Raw genomic sequence first — 16,338 nt, 5'->3', positions numbered from 1 at the left:
TTTGCATGGCTTCTTGGACTGATAAACTGTTCCACTTAGTGATCGACAGCTCCTTTAATGAGAAGTAGCCCTGAGTAAAGGAAAGCCCTGGAAACCAGAAAACCTGGATTCTAACCAGGTTTTGCTGTTAAGTCAAAAGGGAAACTTAAGCAACTCATTCGACCTTTTAAGCTAGTTTCCTCATCTGGAAATTGGGGACAATCATATCTGACAGCCTCATTATTATCAAGAAGCTTCAAGAGATGAGGTATGTGAAAGGGCTTATAAAGCACTATGCAAGTATATATATTTTTTATCTCCTAATCTTACTTCTGAATTCACAAATACTACTAGGAGATAAATTAACCTCATTAAAGGTTGCCTTCCTTTCTCTCCCATATTTTTCACCCCCTCCTTAAACTAACTCTCAGTATCAACTGCTGACAAGCATTTCACTTCAGATCTCGAAGAAAGATGAAAAAATTGAAATCTTGGAATATAATGAGATTACAGAAACTGCAACACAAACCAAATTCAGGTTATTCTAACAAACTTAGCTATGCTATTCAGGCAGAATGTTCCAACTTCAGAGGTGTGACTTTAGGTGAAGTTCACACTCAATGCTATTAGCTAGCTAGCTCTATTAGCCTTCATAATCACCTAGAACAGCCAAAGCAGACTATGATAAGAGTCATACAATATGGGTTAATATCCACTTGCTGGCAACATGTGCATGTATTGACTTCTGGAATTATCTACTGAATGAACAATAAATCTCAGAGCTACCTAGGATCTCTCAAAGTGAATAGTAGGAAAAAAGAATAACTCACCTCTTTCTGAAGGAGATTCCATTCTGTCTCACTGACTAAGCGGTAACCACTGGGGGACACATACGCACTTTCCACACCCTGGGTGACACTGGAAAGGAGGGATGCCGTCTCTTCTTGTTCTGGTGTCATTGCTTTGATTGCTCTTTCCTGATCTTTGGTTAACATAAACCCACTTGGCATTTGCAGTGACCCAAGGGAGGCAGTATCGAAGTTTTCAGACACCGAATCTGCTCCTACCAGTGGTCCAAAATCTGATTCATCAAGGTTCCCAGCAGATTTTGCTTTGTAGTTATAGCCTAAAGCTTTGGATTGCAGTGAACCTGAGGTCCCCAAGCTGTCTGTAGACTGTGCTCTCCTGAGTCCATCTTTAAACATGTCATTGTCCGATTTACTGAATGGATCTCCAGATGGCAACAGTAAATCTGCATCTAAGGAATGGACTGAACCATGAGCGCTATCTAAGTGTTCCTGAAATGTGAAAATATATATCGTCAGGTTAGACAATTCTCACACACACACACAACTACCTTATGTTAAAAGTATTTTGCCACATGTTACACATGCTAATCATGTGCTACCTTTATATATTCATTGAACAAATATTTACTGTCTTCTATATGCTGGACACTAAATCAAGCACTTGGGATACAACTGTGAGCAAGACAGAACTTGTACCTGTGACACAAGCAAAATACAACTTGCATCCTGTGAGCTCATGGTTGAGACAGAGAAAGTGAGAGGAAAAAAAAAGTAAAGAAAATAAAGGAAGGAAGGAAGGAAGGAAGGAAGGAAGGAAGGAAGGAAGGAAGGAAGGAAGGAAGGAAGGAAGGAAGGAAGGAAAAAAACAAACAAACAAGTAAGCAGGCTATGAGAATATGGTATTTAATAAAATGATAGGCTACAAACTATGTACTAACTTCTTTGGTAGTTCAGGGAAAAGAATTTAGTTCAGACACAAGGAGTCTGAAATTCAGTGCTGGCTATATTGAATGTGAGGTGCCTGTAGTATTTCCAAGTAGAGATACCCACAAGATAGGGGGACATATAAGTCTTTACAGAAACACTTGGGAGTAACCACTATATACTGATAATTAAAGTCACAGCAGCAAATCAGAATACCTAGAACGAATCTGTAGCATGAGAATGATGTCAAGGGCAGAACCCTAAGAAACTCTAATATTTTGGAGATGGACAGAGGAAGGAGTAGCCAGAGTGGCAGAGGGAAATGGTGGTGATATGGTACGCTGGAAGCCAAGTTTCAAGCAACGTATAATCAACATGCACTAAGTAAAAGAAGCCAGCAATCAAAAGGTGACAAATATATTGTTTGATTCCAATCAGGAAATGCTCAGAATAGGGAAATCCATAGAGACTGAAAACAAACTAGTGGTTGCCAGAGGATGAAAGGAAAAGAGAACAGGGAATGACTCCTCAATGGATATAGGGGTCTCCTTTTCGGGGTGATGAAAATATTCTGAAATTATACACAGGTGATGGCTGCCTAACACTGTAAATGTACTAAATAACACTGAATTGCCTATTTTAAATGGTTAATTTTATGTTACATGTATTTTATCCCAATTTTAAAATATGGTGCAGCACATTCCCATAGTCAAAGAGCACACCAGCGCCATTCCACAAAGCAGTTGCATAAGCTAGTGGGGAAATTAGAAAACAAGAAAAAACGGAGCCAGTTTCTCTTGAAACTAAAAGCACTAGCCTTTCATTTTAAGGTACGGGCCTCTCTACTTTTTGTTGTTAAATGCTCTTCCTTTTAGGAACAAGAAAATACTATAGAATAAAGATTTTCTTTAATGTTTTTAAAATATCCTTACTTAGTATAATAAAAATGTTGACAACTTTTATGTTAATTCCTCCATTTTTTTAATACATTTTTTAATTTTTCGGTTATAGTTGGCACACAAAATTATATTAGTTTTAGGTGTATGACATAGTGTTTAGACATCTATATAACTCACAAACTGATCACCCCACTAAACCTAGTGCCCCTCTGACACCATACATAGTTATTACAATATTATTGGCTATATTCCTTACACTATACTTCCTATCTCCATGACTATTTTGATCCACTTGTACTTCTTAATCTCTTTGCCCTTTTTCAACAACCCCTCCAACCTTCCTCCCGTCTGGTAACCCTCACAATGTACTCTGCATCTATAAGTTAGTTTCTGCTTTTTTGTTTATTTTGCTCTTTCGATTCCACATGTACGTCCAATCATATGGCATTTATCTTCCTCTATCTGACTTACTCCACTCAGCACAATACCCTCTAGGTCCATCAAGGCAATATTTTTTTCCCAAACAAGATGAACCCAAAGAGGCCCACAGCAAGACACATCATAATTAAAATGCCAGTGGTTAAATACAAAGAGAATCTTAAAAGCAGCAGGAGGAAAGCAGTTAGTTACGTACAAGGGAGCTCCCATAAGACGGGCAGCTGATTTCTCAAAAGAAACTATGCAGGACAGAAGTGCTCGGCACAAAATATTTAAAGTGATGAAAACCCAGGACCTATAACCAAGATTACTTTACCCAGCAAAGCTATCATTTAGAATCAAAGGGCAGTTAAAGAGCTTCCCAGACAAGAAGCTAAAGGAGTTCATCATCCACCAAGCCAGTATTAAAAGAAATATTGAAGGTACTTCTTTAAGAAGAAGAAAAAAATATGTATCAAGAATATGAATAAAGAATGGCCATAACTACATATCTATCGACGGGTACTTCAAATGAAAAAAAATTAAATGCTCCAATCAAAAGATAGGGGAGCTGAATGGATAAGAAAACAAGACCTTACATATTGCTGCCTACAGAGACTTGATGAGATTAAAAGACACACAGACTAAAAGGAAGGGGATGGAAAAAGATACTGCCTTGATGGACCTAGAGGATATTGCACTGAATGAAGTAAGTCAGAAAAAAGGCAAATATTGCATGATTTCATGTACATGTGGAATCTAAAGAACAAAATAAATAACAACGAAAATGGAAATAAACTCATAGATTCAGAGAATATTTTGAGGACTACTAGTGGGAGGAGATTGAGGGGGATGGCAAAAAGAGCAAAGGGAATAAGAAGTACAAATGGATTGTTACAAAATAGACATGGAAATAGAAAGTAGAGCATATGAAAAACAGTTAATAATGTTGTAATAAATATGTAAGGGAGAATAGGGGTACTAGATTTAGTGGGGTGATCAATCACTTTGCTGTACAACTGAAACTAATATATTATTGTATGCCAAATCTAATTGAAAAATAACTCATTGAATTGTACAATGTAAATATGAGCAATTGTCTTATATTTCAATAAAGCCGGGAAAAAATGGAACCACCTTGACTATATGTCAATGTGTAAACCATGTTTTTTATTTTCTATATTTTACAATGTTTTTGACATTTTAGGAGACTTGCTGGCCAGGGAAGAGACCTCTCCTCCCAAGCTAGCTAATTTCTAGAGTAAACAGCTTGCCTAAACATGGTTTTCATATACGAAATAACCAATCTTGAGTCCAAACGTCCAACTAAGTCCTTTAACTCTTATACACCAAGCCAGTACTCTCCCTACCCCAAAGCCCATTGGAATTATTCAAGGTAGCCAATCCTATGTTGTTTATTCTGCCCTGCCTTTCCTTTCCCCTCAAAAACCCCAATAATGGCTGTGGTCCATGTTTTCCTCTTCCTCCTGCTCTGCCTCATAACCAATGCTGATGCTTCTCCATGTGGCTCTGCACTGTGTGCCATGACTCTCATTTCTAAGAGGACCATGAATAACATTAAACTTTTCTTTCAATGGCACTGACCTCTCCACGTCATCACTAAGTCACCTTTATAAATTAAAATCTAGGCACAAATCGATTAGGTAGGAATTAAGGAATTATGGTACATTTACATGGTGAAATGCATTAGTCATTAAATATCATTTGGGGAAAAACATTTACTGATGTGCCAAAACCTTTAAAGTGGGAGAAAAAATGATACATAGAACATTATGCAGTTACAAATGGATTATGTTTAAAAAGTACAAATAGAAACACATAGATGTTAACTTTGGAAACAAAAAAAGAAGAAAAGGGAAAGGAGAGTTACATACCAAAATATTACTGGTGGTGATCTTTGGGCAGTAGAATTACCTACCAGTTGTTTTTATTGTTTATGACCTTCCTGTATTTTCCAAATTTTTCATAACAAACATACATTATTTTTGTAGTAACAAAAGTATATTCTAAGCATCAGGTGAAAGAAGGCATAAGGTCCTACAAATTTAAATGTTTTCATCAATAAACCCAAGTCTCCAAAGAATTTCATGTTAACTTTACACCAATAGGCTAAAGTAAATAGTCATGACTCTCAACACAGAACAACTCATTCAAATTGCGCAGTATCAGATCTAAAAGTCTGAAAGATATTTCAAATGTCAGGAAATAATGTCCTGTACAATATATTGTATAGATCTTTCAAGACAACAACAAAAAAAGGCTTCATTATAAATAACAACAAATCGAGCCTTCCTAGTTTCCTGCTAAAATATTTTTGGAAGTTTGAAGATTCTTCAAACATTCCTGCACATAGGACTGCATGACACAGAAACCACATATTTGGCAATACTCAAAAGTTGAGATATTCTCCTGGGAACCTAACTCATAAAAAAAAAAAAAAATCCACGGCAAAATCAGGCCAAGTGGTCCTTAGTGTATGATCCAAAAACAAAGAATGTAGAAAAACAACTACATCATACTTTTCAATATCCATTAGGATTTTTAAATATTTTTTTTAATGTCAATCTCTAATCATAAAAATATAAACCACCAGGAAGATCATACATGGCTCAGAGAAAATTTGCAAACTAAACAGATACATGACACCTCTGAAAGGAGGATAAGACCCTTATTTAATTTAACTGAAACTGGTTTATCAGGCTGGGAAAGCAGGTAGGAGCAGGACAGTACGAAATTCAAAACAGCAGGGCCAGTATAAACAAGGAATATGAGCATGGAGAGTAAATAGAAAGGTCTGGCTGTGATGAATTAGACAGCATAGTAAGGCTGGAAGGGTCTTTCAACTATGAAAGCCCATATAAGCTAAGCTGAGGATTTTTTTCAGTTTTTATCCTAAAGTAAATAAAAGACAATAAGCATTTCCTTCATTGAAAAGGAGATATCGACATGAATCTTGAAGAATGAAGAGAAGGATTTTAATACTCAAAGAGGCAGAGGGAGGTAAGCATTCCAAGCGAAGGAACCAATATGTAAGGTGGGGAGCACGAGACAACCAATGTGGCTAAAACAGAATGCATATTATGAGGGGTCTTCATTGTCAGAGTAAGGAATTTGTACTTAATTATGTAGGCCATGAGAGTCAGTGCTGGTTTTTGAGTAAGGGAATGGCCTGACTGCAGCTGCACTTAAGGAAAATAAGTCTGACAGCAATGCTGAGGGTGCAGTAGAGTAAAACTGGCCAAAGGAAGGGAACCTACTGAGAAGGCCCTTGCCACACTGTGAATGAGAGGTGACGAGGTCAAAGGAACACCACCTTATATGTTCCACCTCCAACTCTCTCTATTCTACCATTCCCAATACCTGAAGAGTTCTACCCTATGCCACAGTAATCTTCTAGACCTCATCTACTGTTCTTAGGGTTTAAGACCTAATACTGGTTAATACTTAATGTATGCTATAAGGCAATAAGTGTTTGAATACTTAGATAATCTCTTTTAAACAAAAAGCTCAAGGTATTAGCAACAATAATTTTTCATATCAAAAAAGATTTTACACATATTGATTTCTTCTAATTTTTTAATTTTGGAACTACTGGAAAAAAGAACATCTAATTATTTCGGAGACTGTGAGAGAAAACTGCAACATGTTTCAAACAGTACTATCTATATTGCCATAAAAATGACTGAAAGTAAATATTTTATCGAACTTTCAGCTAGTAATTTATATACTCCCAATATGAACAATGTAATTGATTGATGTATGGGATGCTGAAACTGGTAACATCATGTATACAATTATTTTAATTATAGATTCACTATACCTCTTCATTTGATAACTGAGCTGAAGATTCTTCATGAGTTAACGCACATACTACTGGCATTTTTACTTCTTCCTCAACATCTGTTTTTTTGTGATCCTTCCTCTTATTAAGTCTTTGTTGTTCATCTTCCTCCTAAAAGTTAGGAAGAAAAAAATATACATGTATTTAATGATAAGCTATATTTAATGATTCACGTAGTTCAATAACCATTCAAAACAAAAAAGAACAAGAGCTTTATGATAAAACTGGACACAAGTTTATTTGTTTTGTAATCACAGCAGCACGTTTGGTCATAACAAAATGTTTTCATACTATAAGCATGAAACATGAATGCTAATAAAAAAAAGAAATCAGGAAACAGATTCCAAAAGCATATAATGTGAAAGGCGAAAAAAGAAAGCATACCACCCCCTCTTGTTCAAATGATCCAAGAAAGAAAATCTGCATAGAACGTCCCTTCAGATTATTGCAGAAAATAGGTAACAAGTACAAATTTATATGAAATTTATATGAACTACAAAAGGAATGACTCAAGTTGACAAAATCATCTGCTCAACAAAGATGAGAAAGATAGATACTTTCAATGCGTAATGGGAAGGGACAAGCACACAAGCAATTAATATTACACAAGTATGTTTTTTTCACAACAACCAATTTCATCTGAGGAGCTAGAAAAGGGGGCCCAAAGAAGGTAACACTTCAGCTGGATCTTAAAAGATCAATAAGATGAATTTGCCAATTTTGAGAGAGGAGACAAGCAAGGGCTCCAAGGAGAAAAGAAGCAGGCACAAACATACAGGGGCACAGAAGATCAGGTATATGAGGGAACACTGAAGAATCTGATGTGACTAAAAGGAGGGCAGGAACTTGAGAAGTGGGATATATGGAAAGGGGGTGGTGATAAAGTGCTTATACTCTGGAATCTAAGACTGGCTCAAACCTCAGATGTACCATTAGTCCCTACTTCATTTGGAGAGTACTGTTTCGTTTGTTTCAAGAGATAAAACTTTGAAAACATGATGAAACATGAGATACAACTTTATATATAAAGACTTAGCACAATGCTAACATATAGTAAAAGCTCAGGAATGTTAATAAAGGCCTTAAATGATTAGTTATAGGAGTTTAGACTGTTTTAATGGACAGCAAAAGGGGCATGATTAGAACTGTACTTCAAAATCTAAATCTTTAAGTTAACTGTATCTATGCACAAGATGAACGTCAGAATTAACAAACAGAAAAGAATTAAAAGGAAGAAACTTCTGAAAAACAAAATCTAACCTAAGTCATATAAGGTAATTTAAAGTACTTCAAATAATACCTAGAAAAGCTTCTTCATAGCTATCCTCGGGAAATAACTACACACATACACGACGTAGTACAGGATATTTGCTGCAACACTGTTTGAAATGACACATGCCAAAAAGAAACCATCTAGATGCTCAATACAAGGAGAAGGATTAAGTCAATTATAGAACCTTCATGCTACCAGCTAACAAGGATGAGACAGATCTCTGATGTGAAAATATATCCATGATAATGCTTATGAGAAAATAAGTTAAAGAATAAGTACATATACTTATATAGATACCAGTTGTATGAAAAAAAAATCTTAAACATACATTTATAAATATATAGAAATTATCTGGAAGATGACCTTCCAAACTGATTACTTCTGATTACAAAGGTGGTTACTTCTGGGAAGGGAGATATGGGAGATGTCAAGGGATATTATTTTCACTTTATCACTTTATATCTATTATTTTACTTGGTACTTAAAAGGAAAATATTTTTAACATAAGGATGTATTATTATATCACTCATGTAATTTAAATTATTTTTTTAAACCGTAAGAAGAAAACAGGATCTAGGGTATGCAGCACTCTACACACCTGCCTTTTCATATCACTCAGCCCTCTCAATCCCCACCCTGTCACCTTCTAATAAGGGTTTTAGAGCAATGTTATGGAAGACTTGGCCTGGATTAACACACTCAAGAGCCCTAGGAGACCTGGACAGGGCTGTAAAGAAAGATTTTCTCAGAAATTTGCAGTGTTGCATCCTGAGGTCTCTGAAGAGGATCATTTCTGAATGTTTTGGTTTGTTTTTTTCCCTCCAGACGAAACGAATTCTAAAACTGAAAAACAAAGCCCTTCAAATGAAGCTATTATGTTTTTTTAAATGCCATACTTCACCTTATTTCAGGCTTAAGTCAAATCTCTAACATACATAAAGTAATGCAGTCACATGTGTGTGGGTGGGGGTGGTGTGCTATTAACAAAGCAACCAAGTCCAACAAAACTGCTATTCACCTGATCTTTCTTTTTCAGTTCTTCAACTTGTCGGAGCTGTTCTGAAGTTAGCACAATCTCCATTCGCTGCATGTCCCTCATCAGTAAACGCTGTGATTCCAGGAATTGGTCATTGGCCTTCTGCCATGTGTGTTTTAACTGGTTGTGTTGTTGTCGCTCTTGCTCCAAGAGATGGCAAACTGTAGGAATATGCCAATCAAAAAACACTAAATTTTAACGGTAGGCAATACAGTATTGCTCAAATTTGACCACAAAAAAAAAAAAAAAATTACACAGTCCATTCTCACAACAAGTGTTCTAGGATTCTAGGATTTTGGGACACGTTGCTTTAAAAGGCACAAGTATAGTAACCAATCCTGTCTCTAATATAATACAACCTGATAAATCTTTTATCATGGAATCCTTCTTGAGTCCATTTAGTTTTGACCTCTCAGGATAAGTCAAAGAACCTTTGTAAATGTTTGTGTTATTCATAGTTATCAGCTCAACCATCTTCTATCAAAAAAAAGGGTAGGTAGCATCATCTCTCTGCCCATCCTCTAAGCCACCCAAGCCAGAAACCTCAGGGACTACTCAGACTTCTGACTTTTCTTCTTCCCAACACATTCAGAAGTTTAGTAATATGACAGAAACCTTCTAGTGCTACCTCCTGTGCAGTATGACACAGCCATCTTCTGCTTTGGATAAGCCCTCATTACTCAGACAACAACAACAGTAGTACTTTTGTTAGTCTTCCTGCCATTAGTGTTGCACTCTCTATTCTATCCTCCACACTGCTGTTCAATTGAACTTTCTAAAATGCAAATTAATATTTTCACTCTCAAGTTTAAAATCCTTCAGAAAAGCCAGATATATAAGTCACATATTATATAATCCCATTTATACAGAAATCCACACTAAGAAAATCTATAGAGAAAGAAAGGAGATTAATGGTTGCCAGGGACTAGGGGGAAGGAGAGAATAGGAGGTGTCTGACCATGGTCACAGAATTTCTTTTCAGAGTAATAAAAAATGTTCCAAAATTAGATAATGCTGATGGTGTACAATTTAGTGAACATAGTAAAAACCACTGAATTATATACTTTAAACTTCAGAGCATGTGAATTATCTCAATGAAGTTGATGTTTAAGAAAAAAAATTTTAACCCTTCTGAGGCTCCTTTCTACCCACAGGATAATTTCCAAAATCCTTAGCATAAGGTCTCAGTGATCTGGCCCATGACCATCTACCTCTCCTATGTCGCATTTTATCCCATTGTCTCTTGCATCCTGATTTTGCTGAACTATACTTCTCATGCTTCCTTACCTTGTTGCACCACATGCAAATGGCCTTGACTGTTAGCTCATCTCTGACTACCTGACAAATACCTACCTATCTTTCAAAACTCCACTTAAAAAAAAACTTATTTTAAGAGGCCTAGCTGTGGCACTACTGCCTCCTAACACACTGCCAAGCCCAGTACCTATGATATGCAACAGCACTAACTCGGTTGCACGTCTAATTTCCCCAATTTAGGCCATAAGTGATATGACTGCTCAATTTTAACCTGCCTTATTTTCATCTAAACACCTTTTTTTGGGTATGTTTCAGTATGAAATAATTCTGTTTACGTACACAATTTCAGCTTTCTGCTATTGGGAAAAAAACAACTCATATACGAACCTAAAATATTTATGTAAGAGCTATATTTTCCACAGCATTTGATATATTTAAAAGTACTCATTGTAGGACTCTATCACCTGCATATTAAAAGACATTACTAGTATAACCCGATTTCAAGGGGGCCCATGCATTTGGATGAGGAAAAAAAATTAGATCTTTATTTTAACTAACCTCAACTGAAATTTATCATTTCTTTAAGTTATAAAATGTAGACAACCAATCACAGTAAGTGTAATAATACCTATGACTTGGTCACCAATAAAAGCCACAACTCAGTACAGTTGTTGCGGCTATTTTAATATATCATTTATGCTCATCACTACTTCTAAATTACAATGGTTATTAAACCTACCACTAGACCTTGTTATGTAAAGTATTACTCAAATAGCACATTTACTACTATACAATAAGTTGGTAGTTATTTATATTTTGATAACTGTTTTATATCACTGGTTTCTTTTATAATCCTATGTATTTTATGGATTAAAAACACGAATCTAAGAGGGCTTCCCAAGATTGCTAAAGGAGTCCATGACACAAAAAGCTCAAGAACCCCAAGTGTATAGGCATCACTAGAAGAATTAAAGACAATAGCTTATTTTTATTTTAATGGGGACAAGGATGAGTCTTCTTCTCCCATCCTGGGAAAACAGAGTCAATTTCTACATCACTCTGCTACCAGACTAGTGAAATCAAAACTGTCCCTTATAAACAGAGATGTTACTTTAGGGCACCAGAATACACTATCTACCTTCTCTGTCCCATGTTCACTTTCGTTAATTCACCTCCATCAAAATGGATCTAGGGAAAACAGTTTAAGCAGAAGTTCTCAGCCTATTACCTTTTGGCCCACAGCTATGAAGTTACTACTGTGGTCCTGGAGGAAAGAGAATCCAAAAACAGTAAAATATTTTTTGGAGACCTCACATCTCCAGATTTCCATGGGAACATTTAAACCAATAACAAAACTTAAATTAAATCACTAACATAATGGATTAGTATTTATTTTAAAATTTCTATTAATCGACATCGACTTTACTTACATAGTTCTCTAGGAGAATGAGATAATATATACAGAATATATATTCACCTTCATGCAGTTCTTTCCTCAGTTTCTCAGCATCTTCCTGTAGAACAGATTTCTGAGTATTCAAAACAGCTACATACATCTCTAGGTCAGTCCTACAAGATTTCTCAGCTTCCAGATAATGATTCAGTTCTTTAACCTGAAATAAGATGCAATTCCATTAAACTAAAATTTATACACTTACTGTAGAAAACTGGGAAAATAACGCAATAGTAGGCGTTATCTATAACTATGAGAGTAAACATACAATTGAGATTACACATAATAGTTTTGTACCTTGCTTTTCAAAAAGGTAGTTCTAATTTGTATTTTGAGCAATACATACATGTGAACAACACATACGTGTGCTCATTTTATCACATACTCAGTAACACCAGGTTGTTTTTATTTTAAACAGTGGTTATTTTCTAAAGATAAAAATAGTACCATACCCTTTTAAGTTTGATTTCCAATGAGGTAATTCCTTAAATTTATAAAAAGGAGACATTTTCACAGACATACATATTCACAAAAAGAAAACAGAAGAAGTCAAGATAGAAAAAATAACTGGTCTCATGCTGTAACAAACACAAACTTAAAGGCAAGTGCAGAATACTTTTTAAAATCGCACTTTAAAAAAATTGTATCTGTTGATTAACTATAATATTCAAGTATTAACAATTTAGTCAAAAATATCTGAAATAATTATAACCAAAATAAAACGCAATCTTGCCCCAGAATGTATAGAATCTATTTCAGCTTGTCTTACAAAATGGTACTACGGCCATGCCACCCTGAACAAGCCTGATCCCATCTGATCTCGGAAGTTGAGCAGGGTCAGGCCTGGTCAGTACTTAGATAGGAGACCACCTAGGAAGACCAGGTCCTGTAAGTGTAAAAAGTAAGGTATTGTAAGCTGACAAGGTCCTTGTAATCTGTGAGGCCAACCAAGGGTTGCCTCACCTAAAAAAAAAAAAAAAAAAAAAAAATGGTTATGTGTAATTTCATTTTCAAAGTCTTCGCAGGCTTTTTATCTTCCCATTTCTTTAAACATGAAATAGCTGTCTTATCTGTTTTCAGTTATCTCTACTCTTAGACCACTAATACAATGGTACTGGTTAACGACTAAAATGATTATTTAAAGCTCCCATTTGATGCTTCACTGGAGGTTATCAGCCTATCAAAAAGATACTAACCAAGCATGACATAGTGCTGGAGAGGGTGATAAACTCAGTTGATGTAAAAGAGAATCAACATGGCAGATATAGAATGGTGGTATATAACCACTAATTCTATTAGTTATTACTTCTAACAAATATTTTACTCAATTAATAATTAATGAATTTCTAACATTAACACCGAACTCTAGGAAGATGGTGGCAGTGATGGCATGGTATGTGAATTTCCTTGAATTCTACACACCTTAACAGAGCTACTAAAATAACAAAACCAAAAACACATGAACATCTGCAAAAAAAACAAGTGCTAGAGGGTGGGGACACACCATTTAAAGATGACACTCTGGACTTATATGGTATCAGTGTCTATGCAGAAGAAAGTAAAGGGAAGAACAAGGGCCCCAAGAACCCAAAAAGTCAACTGGGGCTCCACTTGACAACTACAGCTGAAGCTGGGAAGAGTTTCACACACTCCAATAATGGGTGAATGCAACAAATTTGTACTGTAAGACTTACAATCTGGTTAGGGTAAAATTGTGTCCCATTTTCACTTACATTTCCTTGATTTCTAGTGAGGTTCAGTATCTTCTCATATTCTTTGACTATTGTGAGTTCTTCCTTTGTAAATTGCTTATTCATATTCTTTACTTGTTTCTCTACTAGGCCATTTGCCACTTACAGACTTGGCAATTTTTATCAATTTTGGATACTAATTTTTTGTCAGGTATATGAGGTATAGATATCGTCTAACAGTCTATAGCTCTTCAACTTTATGCGATATCTTTTAATAAGTTTTATATTCTAATGCAGAAAAATTTGTCAGTCTTTTCTTTCACAATTTGTTTGTCCTATTTAAGAAATATTTTTGTACCCCAAATAATATATTCTTAACATCTAAAAGTTTTAAAGATTTACTTTTCACTTATGGTTTTTAATTCACTGAAATTAATATTTGTAAAGTATGAGGCTAATTTCACTTTATCCCATATTTACAACTAACTATTCTAAAAGCTTATTTTTTAACAATCCATTCTTTTTCCACTTATTTATAATGTTACCTGTCATGTGTCAAATTTTCATATATATGGGGCTATTTCTGTGCTCTCTAGTCTGTTTCATTGGTCCGTTTGTTTAACCTTAAACCAATAACAAACTATCTTAATTACAGTAGCTTTACTGTAAGTCTTAATATCTGGTAGGTAGGGCAAGTCTTCGAACCTTGCCTTCTTAAAATCTTTGCAGGGCATATTTCTGATCCTTTACTTGTCTGTGTTAATTCTAAAATCTAGTTATCAAGTTCCTTATTAAACGCTGTTGGATTTTGACTAGAATTTTGAATTTATGGATTAATTTGGGAATATACTGACGCTTTCTTTATAAGACATTATCCTTTCATTAAGAAAAACACATGTACTCAGATCTTCATTTTTAATGTAATCCATTAATGCTTGTCTATTTTTGTTTAGATATATTCCAGTAAATTATATAAAGCAGTACTCCCTTATCCACAGGAGATACATTCCAAGACTCCCAGTGGATGCCTGAAACTAAGGAGAGTATCAAACTCTATACAAACTATGTTTTTTTCTTATACATACATATACTTTACAGTTTCTCTGTGACTTGCCAGCATCACTACTCTTGTGCTTTGGGGCCATTATTAAGTAAAATAAAGGTTATCTGAACACAAACACTGTGATATCACAACAGTTGATATGATAACCAAGAAGGCTACAAAGTGACTAATGTGCAGGTTGCAGAAACAATATGTATATACGCCGGACAAAGGGGTGATAACATGTCCCGGGTGGAAAAAAGTGGAATGGCACGAGATTTCATCACCTCAGAACAGTACACAATTTGAAAGCTATCAATTGTTTATTTCTGAAATTTTCCACTTAATATTTCCAGATCGCAGTTGACCTTGGGTAACTGAAATCTCAGAAAGTGAAACTGGGAACAAGGAGGGGACTGCTGTAGGTTTTTCTTGCTATTGTGAATGAGACCTTTTTTCCCCATTACATTATTTAACTTGCTACTACTAGGGTATAGAAACATTATTATTATTTTTGCATGTTGATCTTGTTGGTACTTTTCTGGACTCTTATTAGGTCTAATAACCCGTTTGTACATTCTCTTGCTTTTCTATATAGACAAATCAGTTTCATCATTTTCTTTCCAGTTCTTATGACTCATTTCTTTATCATGTCTTGCTGCATCATCTAGGACCACAAAAACAATCTGAACAAAATCACGGAGCATGGATCTTCTCATATTGTTCCTGTTCTTAATGGTAAGGCTGCTAAACATTCATCATTAATTATGATGTTTGCTCAAGGTTTGATAAATAGTCCCTTATTAAATTATTGGGTGTTTAAATTTATCAAATGACTTTTTGAATCTAAAATAAATATATTGCTATTCTCCTAGAATCTTTTAATATGATGCATAATAATAATAGTTTTTCTGGTGATACCGTCTTTAAATTCCTGGGAATACACCTTATTTGATCTTGATGTCTTTTCTTTTTTTTTTCTTTTTCTTTTTCATCTTAAATGACACTGTTGAAAATTTTTGTTTCCTGTATTATTTCTATAATTTTCTTTTCTTATACTATCTTTTTGTGTGTCTTTGTTTGTAATACAAGTCTTATAAAATGACCTGAAGAGTTTTCCCTCTTTTTCTATTGTCTAACACAGCTTATAAAATATAAGGATTATCTCTTTCCAGGAGGACTTAAAAAACTTGCCTGAAAAACCAAATGAATCTAATGTCTTTTAAAGAAGAAACAGGATAAAGTAAATTTTTGTCTACAAATTCACATTCTTTAACAGTTACTGACTACTTAACTTTCCTACTTTATCTTGAGACAACTTAGACAAATTATTTTATTAGAAAATTTTTCATTTCATTAAATTTATTTCATTTCAGATTTATTGGTGTGATCTTGTACACAGTATTTATTGATTTTAAATCTCTGATTTGTAGTTTTGTCCCCTCTTTAATTTCTAATAGTTTGTGTCTTTTTTCCTTTTTCCAGATTAATCTTACTAGAGGTTTGTCCACCTTATTAGTTTTTCCTTTTTTTCATTAAATTGACATTCTCAATTTTTCTTTTGTTTTCCTATTTCACTAGTTTCTGCTCTTAACTGTATTATTTCCTTCCATTCCTATCATTTGTACTATATATTTTTTTTAGATCTTGAGTAACATATTCAAATCACTCAAAATAGTTTGTAATTCCTTTTTCC

The 16,338-nt window shown here is 34.8% G+C and overlaps 1 protein-coding gene and 1 pseudogene across 5 annotated transcripts in view; one reads left to right on the top strand and one right to left on the bottom strand.

Annotated features, from left to right (window-relative positions):
* Window positions 1-16,338, bottom strand: part of RABEP1 (rabaptin, RAB GTPase binding effector protein 1) — a 94,991-nt gene that overhangs the window by 25,267 nt on the left and 53,386 nt on the right. For all 5 annotated transcript variants that reach the window (XM_016141965.2, XM_016141967.2, XM_036223040.1 and 2 more), the window contains 4 exons: window positions 11,934-12,069; window positions 9,182-9,360; window positions 6,870-7,001; window positions 810-1,277 (listed from right to left, as the gene is read on the bottom strand). In XM_016141965.2, the coding sequence (XP_015997451.1) occupies window positions 810-1,277; window positions 6,870-7,001; window positions 9,182-9,360; window positions 11,934-12,069 (915 nt within the window). The remainder of the gene's footprint in view (window positions 1-809; window positions 1,278-6,869; window positions 7,002-9,181; window positions 9,361-11,933; window positions 12,070-16,338) is intronic.
* On the top strand, window positions 12,686-12,804 carry LOC118604127 (annotated as a pseudogene).

Source organism: Rousettus aegyptiacus, unplaced genomic scaffold (genome assembly GCF_014176215.1).
Source record: "Rousettus aegyptiacus isolate mRouAeg1 unplaced genomic scaffold, mRouAeg1.p scaffold_m13_p_6, whole genome shotgun sequence".
NCBI lineage: Eukaryota > Metazoa > Chordata > Mammalia > Chiroptera > Pteropodidae > Rousettus > Rousettus aegyptiacus.
Note: the sequence above shows the minus strand (reverse complement) of the source record. Positions and strands in the feature narration are given on the sequence as shown.